This window comes from Athene cunicularia, assembly GCF_003259725.1.
Source record: "Athene cunicularia isolate RWA chromosome 2 unlocalized genomic scaffold, athCun1 chr2_part1, whole genome shotgun sequence".
In the NCBI taxonomy this organism is placed as follows: domain Eukaryota; kingdom Metazoa; phylum Chordata; class Aves; order Strigiformes; family Strigidae; genus Athene; species Athene cunicularia.
In genome coordinates, this window is record NW_020799095.1 from 31,976,051 (window position 1) to 31,995,804 (window position 19,754).

Below are 19,754 nucleotides of genomic sequence, written 5' to 3' on the forward strand. Positions count from 1 at the left end.
ACTTAAGCTCCTTTGATACCTGAATCATTACAAGTTAAGTTCAAATCTTTATAAGCTGCTGCAGGTTGAAGCCTCAAGATCTTGAGGTTACCGTGCAGCACCCTTAAAACCCAGTAGTGATGCATTTCCCATATAAGTTAGTGAAAAAGTGTTACTGAGGTGATTTTGTATCCATGTATCACTGTGCCTGCTACAGCCACATCATGGCTTTAGAATTAGGCTTCCAGAATCTGAGCAAGATTTTGCCAGTATTAAATCAAGGTCCTTCAGGTTGCAGTAGTTGCTTGTGGTACCTCAGAGTGTTCAACTCTCTTCTCTCCTGGGGAGGGCAGCAGCAAATTTTGATTAATGAAGATCTTAACAAGACTACTGTAGAGCCTCAGCTGTAAATTAAAAGAGGATCCTTTGAAGTACCCTTGCATTCCAATGAAGGGAGCTTCCCTTGCGCTGCAGAGCGCAGCACGCCTGTTTGTACAAGGAGCTGTAATGGTCACCTCTTTGTGCCAGACTTGCTAAAGCAATGCAATTATTCACGTGGGGCTGGACCTAACCCTCTGCTTCATTATGTATCCATGGGAAATAAATGGCTAAGGCGTATGACTGTGGCAGCACAATAGCTGATTTTCCAAGATGTAAGGCAATATGTGTAATATCAATGCGCAAACAAGACTGAGCCTTTAGTGTTGTTTTGCATAGACTTTCATGAAAAAGTCTCAGTATTCAGCAAAGGCAGCACTGACGGCATTCAAAATATGCTGCTTTAGGGCCCCTTGAAGATGTTTATCCTTCCCTACCTTTGTCTGAAGCACATCTGCTGTAGTTCAAATCCAAAGGCAGTTCGTTTGCCAGAGTTCAGATTAGATCTTTAATTAAGCTTTCATCCCCACTAGCACAGACAACAATGTCAAGTCTGTGGACCCCATGAGAAAATATAGCTTATCCATTGGCTCCCATGGTCTGCAACATTGTTAGCATGCTTAAAACTGGCTGGGCTGTGCTGAGAGAGAATACTGTACCCTAAAGGAAATTAATTTTTGTTCTAAATTCTATTTGAAACTTATTTAAGCCAATTAAAATGTGTCCTTTAGGGATCCCAGCCGAGGTCTGTGCTGTTCTGTCTCCAGGGTGCTCTGTGTTGCAGCTCCTGAAGTCCCTTCGCTCTCCCCAGCCTGTGCGGAGAGCAGATAGGCACCATGTGAAAGTGATGGGAAGTAGTTGTAGTGTTTGAATGATGGACATCTTAAGGGTTTTGTCTGAAGGAGGCAGATGAAAAAACATGTCCAGTGGGTCTGCACAGTAAAGCCCTCACAGAAGCAACATCTGAACTCCTTTTGCACAGCGCTGTACTTACTTCTTAAGTGCTTGCAGGCACCATGACAGGGTAGTCTCAGCAATGGTTGCCCAAATACACTTATTTCTTCTTTTTCCCTCATCTTTGGATTCAGTCATGTTAATTTTATTGCAAACAGGCAAGAGCATTTAGCAATTCTATTTTGTCTTTGCCTACGTAGACACTGGTTGTCATAGCTTGTTTCAAGATCCTCTTCATTATCCACAGAGACTGAACTGACGGCAAATTTGTTTCATTTGTTTACATTTATGAGTAAGCTTTATGTGCCTCACAGAGCACATAGTTATGTCTCTAAGGTCTCTCTCTCTCTATTTGCCATTGGAGTATGACATAATTCTCACATTTTTTTGATTTTTGTTTACAGGAGCATTCATTTACTTCAGTGGATCACACCAGATGAACACAAAGATGGCCATGTCTCACCTGGGGAGCCCGTTACTTGTCAAGCTGTCCCCTGGGCTTTCTTGCTGTCAGGTAACAGTTTGATATTAACTGTCCCCACTTTTGTAAGCTATCGCTCACCCGATCTGCAGATATGGTATTCTTTATGATGTAAATGTTTCTGCTGAAAAACTGGATCCATGTCAATACTAGTGGAGGGAGTTACAGACTAATTATTCAGGACAAAGTAGATGCAGCAGACTTTTTACTGCTTTGCTGTCAAATTGTTGTATCTGATTACTATTCCTTCTAAAGCATCTACCAGGTGACTCAGACTTAAGGCTATGCTTCAGGTTTTTGTATGCTGTGACAAACCTAGCTGGATAACAATATTAGGGCTATATCAACTCACAGTCAAAGCAGTCTACCTTTTGAGCAAAAGCTGGCAGTCATGTTGTCATCTGCAGGCAGGAAAGACACACATCCAACATTCCATAATAGGACACGTGGTTTGAAGTCACTATACAAACTATGTTAATGTGACCAGAGAGAATTAGCTACCATACTGCAGATACATCTTAAATTTTAATGATGGTTTGAGGAGGATGCTTTTTAAGCTGATCAGTACAGTACTGGAGGGTTTACCTTGAAATGCTTTTCTTGTCAAATGTATTGTGGCTCTGTAGAGGAATGCAAAAACAATCAGCCAGGATGGCAGGTGCTCCAAGAAACTGGAAAGCTACCTGGAAAAAATGGATCAAGGGTGCTAAAAAATAGAAAAGTCTTGGATGAAAAATGAAAATACAGTTTTATAACTACAGTGTTGGAATTTTCAACAAAATATATATTTTTAAAACAGAACTTGAAGAAATATATTAAATATATAAAAATATATTAAAACATCCCTCACTGTATTTTCGTTTATTCTTTTGGCCATTGGATAAAGTGAATAGCTGTGGTGCAGTTTTATAAGTTATTTTATTTTTTTCTGAGACTTTCTTTTCTATTCCATAACTTTTCAAAATTTATGCCATATTGGGGAGAATCTAAGCTGTGTAGTTATGGTGTGTTATTTTTTCTACTACTGCATAATGCTTCCTGATTTAAGAAGTCATGGAGAAGAAAAATAGAAGATAGGGAAAGCTTGTCAAAATAATTTTATTGTGTTCAGTGGCAAAAAGAGGCTTTAAAGAAACAGTATAAAATGTAAACTGGTTACTTAATTTTTCAGACTCAGTGTAAAACAGAAATTGTAATTCACTTAGGAAAACTTTTTTCAAAAATAAGAATGTCAGAAAACAACATGTGAAGAGACTGCATTTAGAAGGCCCAACAAATAGCAGGATTTTATTCCAGCAGGTCTTAGGCTTCTTAGTTTTTTTCTAGTATAAGGAACTGAAAGAAGTGTTGGCTTAGATAAACCTGTTTTACTTGAGATTGGAACTTACTTGGACTACGCACACCAGTGTGTTACCAGATCTCAGTTGAATAGTTGCAATTTGCAGTCGAGGAGTAGAAGTCTCTTAAAGAATTTAAAAACAGTGCCTTGCTGTCATTTAATGCACTCTCTCAGTTCTTAATCTTCACATGGCTTCTTAGTGTTGTAAAGAATCGGAAATAAAATAGATTCAGAATCAAATCAATGAGAATGCCTCTGCAGGGAACGCAGGTGGCCTCACAGCATCCCATTAGAGCCCTGTGTGTTGCATTACTCCTGGGATACCAACAACCTTTGTACGCACAGTGCATTCTTTCAGGGTTTCATATCTCTTTTATAGACTTTGATACTGAGTAGATAAACACTTTTCAGGTTCAGATTAATTTTTCTTAGAATACCTTAAGCTGAACTGGGAGAAACTGGTATGTGAATCAATGAATCATTCTAGTTAGATCTATTGCAGAGTTTGGTCTGCATTCAAAATAAATACAAATGCATCAGGGATGCACATACATTCCTCTAGTTCAAAGTCAGAGAAGAAAACATTTTTAATTTTGAATGTGCATGTATTGAATGTATTTAAAGTTCTCAAGATTTAACAAAAACTAGGGCAAGTTCTTATCCAGCTGTACATTTCTGAAAAAAAAGAGTGTTTTTGAAGACAGGAAGCCTGGCTTTCTGCCACATTTTCCCAGAAGACTTTTATTTCTGGGAAAGCACAAGGAGTAGGAGTTGCTCATTAGGATGTGTACTGGTGTGTTATGCTCTCTGCGTATAAATGTGAGATGTTGCCCTCTGTTGGATGTCCCACTGAGAGGATAAAAGGATCTACATAAAGAGATCTATGTTTATTAATAGCTTTACAAGTTCTTTGGCTCCAGCTGTCTTAAAAAAATTTTAAAAAGTAAAGAAAATTGGAGTTGAGGAATAATAGTTTTATATTGTGCCTTACTGGCTAATTGAGGCTTAGAAGCAACTTCTTTCTGCAGCTTATTGTGGCTGAGTCTCTCTGTAGATGTCAGCTAAGAAACATCTTCATTTAGCTCAAAGTTTTGGAGTTGAAGAAACAAATTTCTAGTCCTAGCTCTCCTTTTATGGCTCTTTAATGGACATAGTTATTGTAAAGTAGAACATGCAGACATAGAGAGGGAGGGTAATTTTATTTCTTATGTAATGAAAATACAAATTTGTTTGAAAAGCTCTTTGATAAACATAAACCTTATGTCTAGATTGTTCAGGGTGTAGTTCTTCAGACATCTCATTTTGAAAAGTATTTGTATACCTGCTGCTTTGTAGTCCTTAAACTTTCTAGAGGGGAAACAAAATTACATGAAAGTATTCCAATTTATTAATAAGTCTTGAGATTATTTTATATAATACATGATTTTAATGAGTGGGGAAAAAAGAAACACTATAGGAAATTGAGAGACCAAATCCATCAGTCATGAAGCCAGAAAATATTTAAAAGTGTGTTGTAACAAGTGTATTTCCTAACCATTGATCTGCCTTGTAACACACGAAAAAGAAACCCTCTCGTTACACATAGCAGATGTTGAGGTTTTGGTGTATTCGATAATTTTATGGGTTAAGTTCAGGGCCAGAAGTGAAAGGTAGTGAATCCATATGCATGATGATTTTCAGATTATTAGTCAATGACTTGAATGTAAGGAGTTCTCAAATTCATCAATCCTGTTCTTCAACTTCCTTGGCACACTAAGGATCTAGAGTTTTAAGAGACCTTAATGTGATAATTTGTTGAAGAAAAGACTCCTTTCAGAGTCTGTTTACTCTTAAACTGCTACTTCTCTTACAAAAGGAAAAAAAGATCTCTTAGGGGCAAACAAGAAGGAGAGTTATGAAACGGGGACATTGTTGGGAACACAGCTGGAGATGTAAGCACCGAAGGAGGGGGTCCATGCTGAGGAGGTATGGCTCTGAGAGGACTGCAACTGTGGGTGATCCATGCTGGGCTGAGGACAACCCAGAGGGACTGTGGCCTGTCAAAGTCCTGAGCTGAAACAGGAGAAGAATAAGAAGCAATGAACAGAGGAAAGGAACATGTAGGGAGCAACAGAAAAAAAAACATTGCTCACATGACCAGCCTCCTGTTCCACATGTTGCCTCACCAAAGGAATTGAACCAGACTGAGTACCTGCAGCAAAAATTAGGGAAATTAAGACTAGGAAGGGGGCAGGCTAAGTATTTAACTTAAACTGGCCTGGGGAAGATGGAGGAAAAGTGTTTCCTGTGTTTGTGTTTAAGCGTTTGTTTTCTTTGTTCCTTTTCCTCAGTAGCCCAACCAGTGATTAGAAATTTGCATTATTTCACAATAAATTAAATTAAGTAAAAATTACACCACTACCCTAAGGCTGTTTTGCCTGTTACAGTCCCTAATAAAATGCTTTTCCACAACCTGTACAGCTTATTGTGTCAGCTGTCTTGCTCAAATAAAAGACTTTAATTGTCTCATGTCTAACTGAAAGCTGGCTAACACATGCATCTGTGTTTGTCCTGAGGCTAAAGATGAGTTTCCTCATATCTGTTGTGTCTTGCAAAAAATATATATAAGTTTCATTTGGTTATTAGGCTAAAATGGTCTGTATTATTTAACTCTCTTTAAAAGTTCATATAACATGAAAAAATAAAAGGAAACTTTCTGTAGTGTGATGATCCAAGATTCACAGTGCAAGATCATACAGAGATGGGCAGAGAACTGGGAGGGAATAGATATTTTTACAGCTCTAGTTTTACTTTCACAAAGATTCAAGCATTATCAAGGCTTTTGCAGGGAAGCAAAGAGTCTGCCGTTGAAGGAGTTATAGTCTTTCACTATGTGAAGAAACAGGAAGGACTCAAGGGAGAAGGAAAAAAAAAAAACCAACCCAGTCTTTGAAAATCTTAATTCTTCTCTGCAGTCAGCTGATTTTTTGTCTGTGTTGGGAAAAAAAAAAAAAAAGAAAAAAAAAATGATCAGATTTACTTTGTTTTGCAGGGCAGGCATAGTGAACTGGGATTTTCAGTTTTCTGATCTTTTGTGATTGGCAAGCAGTTTTTTGCAAACTCATCCACCACCTACAGTTGTCAGTTTTTCTTCCCATATATTGGTGAATCTGCTTGTTTCAGATCAATGAATTATTTTAAACATCCGTCTTCAGTTAATTTTAATCTGTGTGGATGTGGAAGTAGAAGATCATAAGGTTTCTTTCATAGAAGTATCTCAACTGTTGCACTTCTGAGAATAACATACTTATGAAGCTGTCCTATATTCAGTATTTGTGAAGAAAAGTAATCTTTGAGAAGTTTCTAAGTCCTTTCTAAGCTAAAAAGAGTTAAGGGATGTCATGTTGATTGGTCTGTATCAGTTGATAGGTACAAATTAAAAAGTGAGTTTTAAAGATAAGCTTTACTTTTAATTATAGTTTTATCTTTAGATGTAATACTGCTCCTCAACGTGCTATAGTTTCATACATCTCTCTCTTTTATGCCAAGGATGCATTTAGACCTGTCATGTCATTCTGTGTTATAATGTACATACAGTTGATACTGAATTTATTGCTGATTGATGATTATGGTTTTTAAAGTGTTTCATTAAATCTCTTTCAACAGGTCAGATTTTGGTACCAGTTATCTCAGGATTCCCAGCTTTCTGTCTTTAAGAGAACTACGTTGGACGGAAGTTTGGAAAAATTGCGTGACATTTCAGGATTGCCTGAGATGCAGTGGACAAAACTGAATATACCCATAGAAAGTTCATTTGAGGACTTACCTTTTCAGGTAATTAGAAATTACTTTTACATTGTTTTCAGAAAGGTATTCTAATTTGGTCTTTAGAATTAATTTGTAATGAAATATAAAAAGAGAATTTCTATTCTTTAATGCTTATATAAAAAAGAAATCCATTCAGCACTTTCTAAAGATGTAGCTATTAAAGAACATCACCATTGTTTCAGTATTGGATGCATTAGAATCACCTTTTTGTAATAAAAATCAATTAGCAATAGTGCAGTAGCTTTTAAGAAAATGAACTTGCTATAAAAACTGCTGAACAGAGGGCCCAATTTTGTTGGCTAAAGGCAGGAGAAGTGCAAATACTTCAATTTGCAGCATTGATCACAATTAGCAGGTCTTGAGTTTAATTGTATTTTTACGTACTCTCAGGCTAATGCACTTTAGTAAAACAGAAGGGAACTGTTAGGGGAGTCAGCAACTCAAATTTAAGGATTCAGCAAATCAAAATTCCAGTTTTGGTCTCTTTGCCCTCTTCAAGGGCACTCAGTTCTCATTATTAGTAAATTACAACTAAGCTTTACTTCCTTATATGATCTCCTGCATGTTTCCTTGTATTTGCAAATGCATCTTTACAATCCCTACATTTACTGTACCACATGTTGTTGACTTCAGCAGGCATAGTATAGATGAACACAATTAAATGGAATTCTAAACCATCATATTTGATAATCCCGAATAGTTTGTTTAACAAGATGTATAACTTTCAATGGTTCTAGCAGGAAGACCATTCAAGTAGTAATGGCTTTTACTAGTTTAGATTGAGACAAGGTCATCTGGGTTGCATAACTTTCTGTAAGTAAAGGTAGTTATGACTTTCACAGTTGAGGAGTAAATTTCTGACTTTGATCAAATCTAAGTCATATTTTTACTGACTGGTATTCCAAGATGGTTGTAGGCAATATTTATTTCCTATGAAGATAATATAAATTATAAAGGAATATATATATATATGTCTTTTTATCTTGTCACCTTCAGTGATCTAACTTATTTATTTGTATTTACAGATAGTTTTACGAGCTACTATTCTAACGACAAATGCTACTGTTGCGGTTGATGACATCAGTATAACAGAGCAGTGTGGAATTGTGAATAAATCACTTCCAGGTATCACCAAAGAAAGTGAAGGCAAGTTTTGTAGTTTTCAATGTATTTTCCCCAATGTCTGTTATGTATAACTGTGATTCAAATGACAACTTCAAAATACCTATACGAAAGTAGGGGATAATCTGAGGGAAAAGTCCATATGCTGTAGCCAATCATCTATAATGAAGACTCTCATCCTGTGTTACACAGTAGCTGCTGTAAGCAGTTTGCACCAGTTCTGTGAATTGATCTGTGATGGGTATTTCCAAATAGCGTTTATTACGTAGCATCTGCCCAACATTCACACTTGGATGTAGAGACAGAAGCAAAGCATCTTGTATCTTCCATGGAAGAGCAAATTCCACTGCATAATCTTTAGGTCAAGAGGGTTCTCCCATTGTTACAGTCAAATAATGAACATAAGTAAATATGCACCAAATTGTCTGTGTACTCATGCTTTGTAATCTTGAAGTGAAAACAGATGGAAATAGAAAATAACGTAACCTTCTGTCAGACTGCTGCTTCTGGTCTTCTTGACTGTTAATGACTAACGTGGCATGCACAGTCAGTGGTAATGCTGATGGGTTATAGCCAACAGATACCTGAATTTCTTTGCAAATTTAAAGGCATAATAGAAAACTTTAGAGCTGTGATTTTAAGGCTTCTCTGATCCCTATATACAGTCTGATTGAAGTATCTGAAGAAACATTAATTTGCTTTAATTATTTTCCCTACAACTCCCCTATTTACCCATCAGTCACAAAGATATTGTTTTTAGAAGGGAGTACTTTAAGAAAAAGCTCTGTCTGGATGAAAATATGAGTATCTAAAAAAGCTCAGTTAAACATAAGATGAAAAGCTGCATGTTATTCCTCTCACTTGGTGTCTTTACAGAAATCTATTCAAGTAAAACCAGTAGTCCTTGTTTGTTTTGGTTTTTTTTTTTTCCCCATTCATTGAAATCTGGGGTGTTTTCTAATGTGTAGATTGAGGTGAAAGCTAGTAGTGGTGCAACACCAAACTTAGGGCTTCTTGAAACTTTAGTTGTGAGCTGAACACAGAGGAACCGCTGGTACCACAGAAAGCTTTTGTGAAAGACTTACTCCTGACAGGGGGGGGGGAAACATCAGATTGCTGTTCACAGCACCTTGCCTCTGAATTAGAGCCTGTCCCTGTAATTTTAAGGAGTTCTTGATAATTTTTCATACAAAAAAAATGTATATTGTGGAGACTTATTTATACTTTAAGAGCATCAGACATTAATATCAACCTTCTTATCAGTTGTGATGTAATCTAGTTCACTTCATAGGTCATCCTAATCTTCCTTTTGATAAGTATATTACTATATTCAAAGAGGATTAAAAGCACTTCTTAGAATTTTATATGTATATGTATGTTTTTACTTTCTGTTTTTTCCTGATTTTTAAGGGGAAATAGAATTTGCAGATGCTAATTCTTCATCATTTTACTGTCCACTGGGACGTTTTTCATGTGGGGATGGACAATGTATTTCATCTGACAAAATCTGTGATTTTACACCTGACTGTTCAAATAGCTGTGATGAAGCCAAGTGCCGTAAGTGAAAATTTAAAAATCTAAGTTTTTAGGTACCTGTGACTGTTTGTCCTGTTTGCCAGGCTTTCATGAGTTTGTAAATGTTGTAATTTAATTAAAAGGTCTTTAGACATAGTAACTTCATTTGGATTCTATTCTGAATTTTTCCTCTTTTATTTTCTTTAGAAACTACTTCCCTCCTAGCATTAAAACGAGAAAAAAAGATCTTTATTAATTATTTAGTAGAAAGTGTTGCTTAAAGTACAGTATTTTATTTTGTAACTCTTAAGATGATAAATATCAGGTACAGTGTTATACTGAATAAAATCTTAATCTGTAAGATATTGGAAGCCATTGTAAAATAAAACAGGCAGAACTTGTACACACACTTCTGTACACATGCTCTCACAGATACAAAATTGCGCTTAAAAAAAAAAAAGGACAATATGTTACACTTGTACAAATTTTGAAATTCTGTACCTACAAATCTGGAAATTCTGTACTAACACTGTGTGAGATGACTTTTCTTAAGGGGTAGATGGTCCTTCATTTAGATCTGAGAAATAGTGAGACAGGAAATATGAAAAATGCAATGGTCACAGTCTTGCATTCAAATTGTGTATTTTGTTAATACAATGCTTATTTTAAATGTGAAAATCCCACAGTTGGACTGGTAAATAAAGAATCTGTGCACAGACACAGTCACAGATATAGTTTAGGCTGTGTCAACATTTTCTGTTTGGATGTGCTGTGACTTCTATCTGGGCTATGCACCTGGGTTTTCTCTGCGTGGAAAATAATGTGGGAAAGTAAAGGGAGGTGACGCATCTCAGAATCCCTCTCCACTGTACAGTTAGATGGGAGCTTGGAAATATTTCAGGTCCTCAAAAATCTTTGTGATTTATTCAATTACCTGCTCTGCCTAAAAATCATGGTCGTACTTTCCGTCTTTGAAAATGAATCTCTTGCCTTGGCATTGAATTATCAACTATGCTATAAAAGTTGTGATGCATTTTCAAAGGGAGTTGCCATGGGCAATATTTAGTACAGGGTTGTTTTTTTTTAAAAAACAGAGCATTATGGTTTCTAGCATTCCCACAAATAACAGAAGTATTGTAGACAAGATCCTTATAGTATTTTCTGACTGTACTGTGTCACAAAGCATAAACTTCTTCACAGGTGTTAATACAATCCAAAATCCATGCTTATGGTTTATAGTTTTTACTGGGAAATTTGAGGGATGTTGCTCAGATGAAAATCTATTTGACTTTTAGCAGATAAAAGAAATAATTACAGCTTCTTTGTGTGTGCATATAATTTCTCTACAGTTTCAGTATCCAATCTTTCTTGGCTAGAGCACCAGTGTCGAGAGTTTTACTTGTTTAGAAAGATTTGTATCCAAAATATACAGAGCTGGAAGTTAGGAAACTGAGTTAACTGTTTGATTAGCTAAAACCAGAAATAACTATTAAATGTTCATTAGATAGAATATCTTTCTTCTTGTGGGCCAGGGTGAAGATGGGGAAAAGGTTCTGCTGTTACTGTAGAATAGTTGAAGTTGGAAGGCATCCCTGAAGATCATCCAGTTAAACCCCCCTGCTGAAAGCAGGGACCACTAGAGCAGGGTGCCCAGGACCTTACACAGTGGGTTCTGAATATCTCTGAGGATGGAGACTACAGAGTTACTCAGGGTAACCTGTTGCAGTGTTTGATCACCCTTACAGTACAACAACCACAAGTGCCTATTTCTTCTGCTCATCACTGCACACCACTGAGAGGAATTTTCACTTTACTAACTCCCTGCCGATGTTACTCATATTAAAAGTCTTAGGACACTCTATTGCTTTCTGATTTATTTCTTTTTTTTTTTTTGTAGTTTTCTTCAAAATATGCTTACATATCCTATGTATTATTGGGTTATGATAGTCTGGATTGCTCTCCCATTACCCTTCTTAAACCTGAGTACTGGGATTTTGTTCTCTGACCAAATAATAACACCTCTAAAGCAATCGTTTAATTAAAAAAAATTCTTCACTGCTCTGAGATAGCAGTTAACTGGTAGCTTTTAATCAAGAAAACTAAAATCTACTGTTTTCACTTCAAATATGGTCATTTCTATTTCAAAACATGAGCCTGTGCTTTCATTTCAACATTACAACTGAAAGTGAAGACAAATGTCCAGCTAAGTGTTTAACTAGTCCTAAGTGATTCTTAATCACAAGCTTCCTGTAGGGTAACTGATTTTATCTTTCTTTTTTCTAATTATATGACTGAAGAAACTTTAATTATATCCAAGTGTCACTTGCCCAAAAGATATGTTAACAATGCCATGTTAAAGATTAAACTTTGGAGCCATTATGAGTATATTTATGGTTATCTTTGCTCTAAATATATTGGTTTCTTCTAAATCATTGCTGTACTGTTGAGTTGGCTCAGTGTGTGCCAGCACTGTGGCTTGTAATGTGGGAAGCAGAATGTTAAGTAAACAAATGTCTCTGCAATTAGTTTGGCAAGTTGACTCTTTGCAAGCAATAACCTTGCCTTTCAGCATGTTAGTCTGGTAGTCCACAGCACTGGAATAGCTCTTATAATTAAAAAAAAAAAAAAAATTCTCCATCTTTGTGCTTATGTAGTGTACCATTGCTTTCTATATTTTGTTATGTATATTCTTGCAATTGGATGCAAGCATTTAATTTTTCTCAGTCACTTTTCCCAATTTCTTATCTTGGGTAAGCACAGATGTTTGTTTGACTTCTCCACCTACAACTATGTTGTTCCTTTCATCAATATTAACATTTTTTTTTTCCATGATGTTCCATCTGTTAGTGAATGTGTGCTTCTTAGCCTTGTTAAAGTAATTTTTTCCTCTTGGTATAAGAATGTTGGCAAAGATATTACATGGGCTTAAAATATCTTCTGAAATATTTTTCATTTAAATCTTTCTATCTTAAATTCAAGCAAGACGACTTCCTTAGATGCTTGGGTCCATCAAGTCCACTGGACAAGCAAAATGTCCATACAATTTTCTCATCATACATCACCAATCCTTGAGTCATCTCTTGATTTTCATTGTTTCTCAAATGATTCTTCTTTTTGTCAGTACTGGAAGAAATAATTTGAAGATCTTTACTTGTGAGACTTTCTCTCATTTCAGCGTAGGTCTCTGAGCTTCCAGTTCTTGCAAGATCTATCTTTGCAAGACTGTCAGTGAATTTGTTTGCTTCACTTTGTTCTTAGAACTGCATTCATGTTCTTGATAATGATGCATGATAAGATTATTCTTTCTTCTAGGTTGCTAGTTGCATTTCACAAAAATGCAATGTTCTGGACTGAAAAAATAATTCAAATTTATTCTGATAGTTGAGAAAAGTAAAAAAAAAAATTGTAAAATATAAACTGTTAATGTTCTCTTTCTTGTATGATGCTGCTCCTGACTGTTAGCTCACAGCTTTTCTTCAACAGATGAAGAATTTACTATGGCTATAAAGCTATTATACATGACTTCCATGCATAAAAGCAATTACTATTTTCAAGCTGCAGATTTACAGCAGTGACCTAACATACCTATCACATTGTGTGTTTGTGCTCTGGAAGATGAATGTACAGTATAATTTCTAAGGTCTACATCCTGTGCATTTGGTGGAGTCTAAATTCTCACTGTCCAATTTAAGAATGATGATAGTGGAACAGGGAATAAGATCAGATTGGAAAGCAATCTGGTAATATGAATATATTCCTGGTACTCTGTTTGACTTTTGGCAATCCGTCCTTCATGTTCTATCTTAAGTGGGTTTTATTCTGTCTACTTATGGTGTGGATGATCAGAAATAATGATATGTTTTTATATATAAATTAAATATGAAATAATTTATATTTGAATAAAAATATAACATATAGACATAATATTGTTCTGTATTTATAAATAATATATGCATTCAACAGTGATTATTTCTATGATGTACAATCTAGGGCAGCATAAGCATGCTAAAGCTAGTCTTGAATTTAGCAATTCATAAACTGGACATAATCTGTATGGTAGTACAGAATTTTATGTAGCTTAATTTGACTTAGAACGGAAATAAAGAGAATGATGTATGTGTTGTTTCTTAAAAACTACTTTTGTAGCATAATTGTTTAACTATAAACATAACTGGGTTTCTAATGGCTACCTTTTGTATAAGTAATAAAAATTTCCTTAGTATTATAATAAACATTCCTCATATTACCCATTACTAATCTTGCCAAAGCATAAAACTTTTGCTGTGGTTATATGTTATAAGAGTTATATGGTAACTCTTTCAAAATCTCATTTTTAAAGTCTTGCATGCTTAAATGTCTGTCTCATATTGTTGCTGCTCCTTCATTTTAGCCAGAGAAATCAGTTGTTTTTAAAGGTGAAGCCAGGAACAACAGCCAGCTCATAAGGATGGACTGAAATTCAAGGAATGAGAGGATTGTCAGCTTGTAAATTGGAAAAGGGACCTAAGACTGGAAGTGCATAGACAACTGCATTAAGATCAATTTGTGGAAGTTAGATGGGGAAGGGATGGGACTTAAATTCCATTTACAGAGACGGGAAACCACCTTTGGCTCTGAACAAGGAATGGCTGCAAAGGCTGCATTGCTAGAGTTTGCTGGTGTGAAAGAGGAGTAACCAGGGGACTGGAGAAAACCAGGGCAGGAAGGACCCAGGCTGCTGTGGGGGAAGGATTAAGACCAGCCGGTCAAAAAGCCAGTGATAGAGTGTCAGGAGAGTTAACAATAATGAAAGATTCAGTTTAGTAAGAGAGAATAAAACAAGGAGAGGATGGTAATGAAAATATGGATGTGGAGCAGTAATGCTCTGGGAGGAATCAGCATAAAGTATGGCAGTAAGTGGCAGAGAACTGAGACCACATGAGAGGACTTGGAGCAATGAACTGTCTGGGGAAATGAGAAAAGACAGTGTGGACCTCCAGCTTTCCAGTGAGACTAGGACTGAGATAAGAGGTCAGAGAAGAGCAGTTGTGGAATACGTAAAAGGGAATAGGCTGTGGAAGGGAAGAACGTTGAGGAAAGAACAAGGGCATTTTTCTGCCAAAGACCACACACACTTTCAGAATTTCTATAGAACCCAGAAGTCATGAATCTACCTTTTCTACTTCTGTCAGCAAATATCTATGTAGGTTTGGGGCAAAACTTATATCTTGTTGTTGTATAGTTCTCCTATCTAGTTTCTTGCAAATTATGCCCTGTGACAACAAACACTGCATGAGCTTCAGTGGCATAGAACACAGGGTAAATAACAAGATGGGCTGAACAATGACCATCAGATTTATTTTTGTTTAGTTCAATAAAACCAGGAACTTCCCCTTCAGTTACATAAAAGGAGCATTCTAATGGACACAGAAAGACAAGCATTTGATTGTTAAAGAATACATAAATTTCTTTTATTTTATTTCACTTGGACGTGGGTATCCAACAGCCTAAATCCCCAGGTTATTGTGTTTAAGAAATTTAATTCTGTTTAGACTTCATTAACATTTTTGAATGGAGGACAGATTTCAACATAATTTGTTATATTTCCAATGAAAATGTTGATCAAATATAATTTTATTATTTTGGAGGATTTTATTATTTTAGGACTATTTCCCATATCAATACACTGTGATCACTCATATTCAGAACCTGAGAAGCATTTGTAAATGACAGTATCATATGAACTGAGAGATTTCCAGAAAATGTCAGATTTAATAAACCAGATGGGTTTGGACTCAATTTCACTTAAAAATGTTGTTATGAACATTTAGTTCTTTAGTTAGATGATTGCATATCTGCCTCACTGCATCAAAATCAGAGTTGTGCGGTGAAGATTATTTTCATATAATTTTTTAGAACATGAAATTATAACAATTATATGTGACAGTAAAGCTATTTTTTTGTGGGTAATATTTAGGTTAGATACAGGGTAGATTACTGTTATGTGTGCACCCACAGAATTTTACTTTTCTCCTCTAAAAACCTCAATCTTTACAAGTCCTACAACTAAGCTAGGGTTAGGAAACCTGTAGTGCAATTAGCTTGTTAAAAATGTAGGTACACAGTAAACCCACTACATTTATTTATAACAAAATCTTTCCCCTCTGCATATTTGGCCTGTCTTACATGCCAAACTCTTCCTCATTTCAGATGAGATATACACCTATGTGTCATGTACAAGTCATGACTGTCCATTATTAAAAAGCTGACTTAGCTGAAATCACAAGTAGATCTGTTGTCATTCTGTGGTTATTGAAATGGATTTCCCAACAGAAATTAGCAGAAGACAATGTTCTGGAGTGCTTTGTTTTCTCTAGATATCTGCAGAGGAGACTAACATATCTGTCTGTCCTAAACAATATTTAGATTTAAACTATGATTTTATATATATAAGAATATCACCATGCAAATTAGGTCAGCATTCAGTTTTTTCGTCTGTAACCTTATGTGGAAGTAGTTTTTTTGGTTTTGTTCTGATTTTCAAAACTGTAGCAGATAATACTTGGGGATGGAAAGTGAGGGAAGGATTTTATAAAGATCAAACTTGTTTGATCTTCAATATGACTTTTTTTTTTTGTCTTTTTTTCCACTTAGCATTGTTTATTACTGATGTACTTTTGCAATATTTTTTTTCAATTGATCATTGTTCAGTATTTTATTGTAGAAATTAGGCCAGTGCACCAAAAGTGCAGTGTTATTTGAGTGTGTGTATATGCCATGACATTAACAAATAGTAGCTGTGATAGAAAACATAAATAGGGGAAGGCAGATGTAGCATTTTTTTCAGTGTGTTTGTATTATAATGAGCATTAAAATTACTTATTAGTCCAGAGTTAAAATAACTATGTCCAGAATTAAACTGGGTTTGGTTTATAGGTTTGAAGATTTTCTTCTTTATGACATCTACCTATAAATTCCTAATTTTATCTTAAAATAACTGATTTAAAGAAAAAAAATGTTTAAAGTCTATTGGCATATTAGAGACTTTTTAAACAGTTTTTGAATTAAAGAAAAAATCGTAAACCAGTAACAGTGATGATATCTCTTCACCTGGATTTTTTTTGTGGTGCATTTTGCATAAACATACATAGGCTAAGAGACAGGGAGAGATTTTCAGGGGATGTAGAGATTAAGGAATTTGGAGCTTTGCAGATGTCTAAACCATTTGTTTTAAATGCTGTTTTCAAAAGTTTTTTTGTTCAAATTCTTGTTAGGCATTGTTCTGCTTACAGAGAAGCTTCACATCTGATTTGTGAAGGTCTTTGAGTGAAGCTTCTCAAAAGAGAAAATGGTAAATATTCCATAAGAACCCAAAATCAGAAAGAAATCTAGATTTTTGTGGTAAGATGTCAGCTCAGAGAAAACTAAATGTGCGAGGATCTAAAGACAGCTTTCTCAAAACATCAATAAAGCCAACTACCCTTAAATCCTATGGTCTCATCTCAGTGTCACTCTGGTTCCTTCATGATTATTGAGGAAGCTTGTTAAAAACTATGCTAAAAGGGACAGCTAAGAAAAATATATCCGTAGAGGTGGCACAGATACTATTAGAAGTAAAAAAGTGTCAAACAGCTGAAGTAATGTCCAAATGAAAAAAGTAGAAAAGATGAGAGATTTTGTGAGTTAAAGGTCAAAAATCATCAAGGATAACCAAAAAAAGTTTTTAGAAAGCTAGCAATAAGTTTCTCAACACATGAGAAGACAGCCTGCAAGAGTCTGCAGGACAACCTGATGTTTAGAGTATTAAGAGTTCATGTAAGAAAATAAGAAATAGGAGAAAGTCAGAAAATAAATACGAAGACAAACTAGTGTCATAGAATCATGGAATCACTGAATGGTTTGGGTGGGAAGGGAACTTAAAGATCATCCAGTCCAACCCCCCTGCCATGGGCAGGGACACCTTCCACTAGACCAGGTTGCTCAAAGCCCCGTCCAACCTGGCCTTGAACAACTTCACAACTTCCCTGAGAACCTGATCTAGTGTCTCACCACCCTCACAGGAAAGAATATTTTTCCTTCTACATCTACCCTCTTCACTTTAAAACCATTGCCCCTTGTCCTATCATTACACTTCCTGACAATGAGATCTTTCCTATAGACCTCTTTAAGTACTGGAAAGTTGCTAGAAGGTCTCCCTAGAACTTTTTCTTCTCCAGGTGAACAACCGCAACTCTCTCAGCCTGTCCTCATAAGGGAATTGCTCCAACCTCCTGATCATCTTTGTGGCCTCCTCTGGACCTGCTCAAGTAACTCTATGTTCTTTTCATATTGGGGCCCCCAGAGCTGGACACAGCACTCCAGGTGGGGTCTCATGAGAGCAGAGTAGACGGGAAGAATCAACTCCCTCAACCTGCTAGTCACACTTCTCTTGATGCAGCCCAGAATACAGTTGTTTTTCTGGGCTACGAGCACACATTGTTGGCTCATAGTCAGTATTTCATCCACTACTACTACTCCCAAGTTCTTCTCCACAGGGTTGCTCTCAATCCACTCATCACTCAGCCTGTATTTGTGCTTGGGATTGCCCTGACCCATGTACAGGACCTTGCACTTGCCTTTGTTGAACTTCATGAGGTTCACACAGACCCACCTCTGAAGCCTGTCCTGGTCCCTCTGGATGGCACATCCCTTCCCTTCAGTGTGTCAACTGCACCACTCAGTTTGGTATCATCACCAAACCTGCTGAGGGTGCACTCAACCACACTGTCCATGTCACTGACAAAGATGTTAAACAGCGCTGGTCCCGATACCTGAGGAACATCACTCGTCACTCGTCTCCACTTGGACATTGGGCCGTTGACTGCAACTCTTTGAGTGTGACCATCCAGCCAATTCCTTATCCACCAAGTGCTCCATCTGTCAAACTCATGTCTCTCCAATTTAGAGACAAGGATGTCGTGCAGGACAGCGTCAAAAGTTTTGCACAAGTTCAGGTAGATGACAGCAGTTGCTCTTCCCTTATTCACCAACACTCTAACCCGATCATAGAAGGCCACCAAATTTGTCAGGCACAATTTTCCTTTAGTGAAGCCAGGTTGACTGTTACCAACCACTTCCTTATTTTCCATGTGCCCTAGCATAACTTCCAGGAGGATCTTCTCCATCATCTTGCCGGGCACAGGAGTGAGACTGACTGGCCTGTAGTTCACTGTGTTTTCCTTTTTTCCCTTTTTATAAAATGGGGGTTATGTTTCACCTTTCCAGACAGCGGGAACTTCTCAGGACTGCCACAACCTCTCGAATATGATGGATAGTGGCCTAGTCACTTCATCCACTAGCTCTCTTAGGACCTGCAGATTCATCTCATCACGTCCCATAGACTTGTGCTTTCAGGCTTCTTAGATGGTCTGAAATTTGATCTTCTCTTACAGTGAGCAGTTATTCCTTCTCCCAGTCCCTTCCTTTGCCTTCTGTGATATGTGTGGTTTGGCTGGAACACTCATCAGTGAAAACTGAGGCAAAAAAGATATTGAATACCTCAGCCTTCTCCATATCTCAGGTAACCAGGTTTCCCATTTCTTCCTGTAGAGGGCCCACATTTTCCCTGGTCTTTCTTTTATCACTGGCATACCTATAGAAGCTTTTTTGTTTGGTTTGTGAGTGTTCACTCTGAACTAAACTACAAAAGATACCCAAGCAATGGTCTGTCTTTCTGGATAATCTGTCTGAAACTGAAGTGCCAAAGAGGATATAGGACAATTAGGTAATTGAAGTGGTATCAAGCATCAAAACCAAGTGCATTTCACCCATGCTCTGCCAGGTTGTCCCATTCTTGTATCTTCCATAGGTGTTAAATAGTTAGGTTGAGATTTACTTGAAGGTTTCAGGGTTATTTTATCTCAATGTACTCACCCATGCTTAAGTTAAATATGTGGTCTGGTGCATCTTTTATGTTTTGTCTCTGTTACAAGTTACAGATGCAAGAAGTCTGGGCTCAGACTTAACAGTTTTATCTTGTTTATTTGCCTTTTTTTTAGTTTAACCATCTGTGTCCAATGTTTGTCATATTCTTTGCTGCTCTTCTCCTGGGAATGTGGGACATTTTCTTCTGTTGAGCAAAAAGCAAATCAGAAATAGCTCTCTACATTCCCTTATTGTTATGCGCTGTCAGTGGATTTTTAGTAATTTCTGTCATGCCTA

At 36.6% G+C, this 19,754-nt stretch overlaps 1 protein-coding gene across 1 annotated transcript in view; it reads left to right on the top strand.

The window, feature by feature from the left end:
• Positions 1-19,754, top strand: part of MALRD1 (MAM and LDL receptor class A domain containing 1) — a 287,732-nt gene that overhangs the window by 41,155 nt on the left and 226,823 nt on the right. Inside the window, exons 11-13 of the mRNA XM_026843695.1 lie at positions 1,716-1,825; positions 6,777-6,944; positions 7,964-8,084. Of these exons, the coding sequence (XP_026699496.1) occupies positions 1,716-1,825; positions 6,777-6,944; positions 7,964-8,084 (399 nt within the window). The remainder of the gene's footprint in view (positions 1-1,715; positions 1,826-6,776; positions 6,945-7,963; positions 8,085-19,754) is intronic.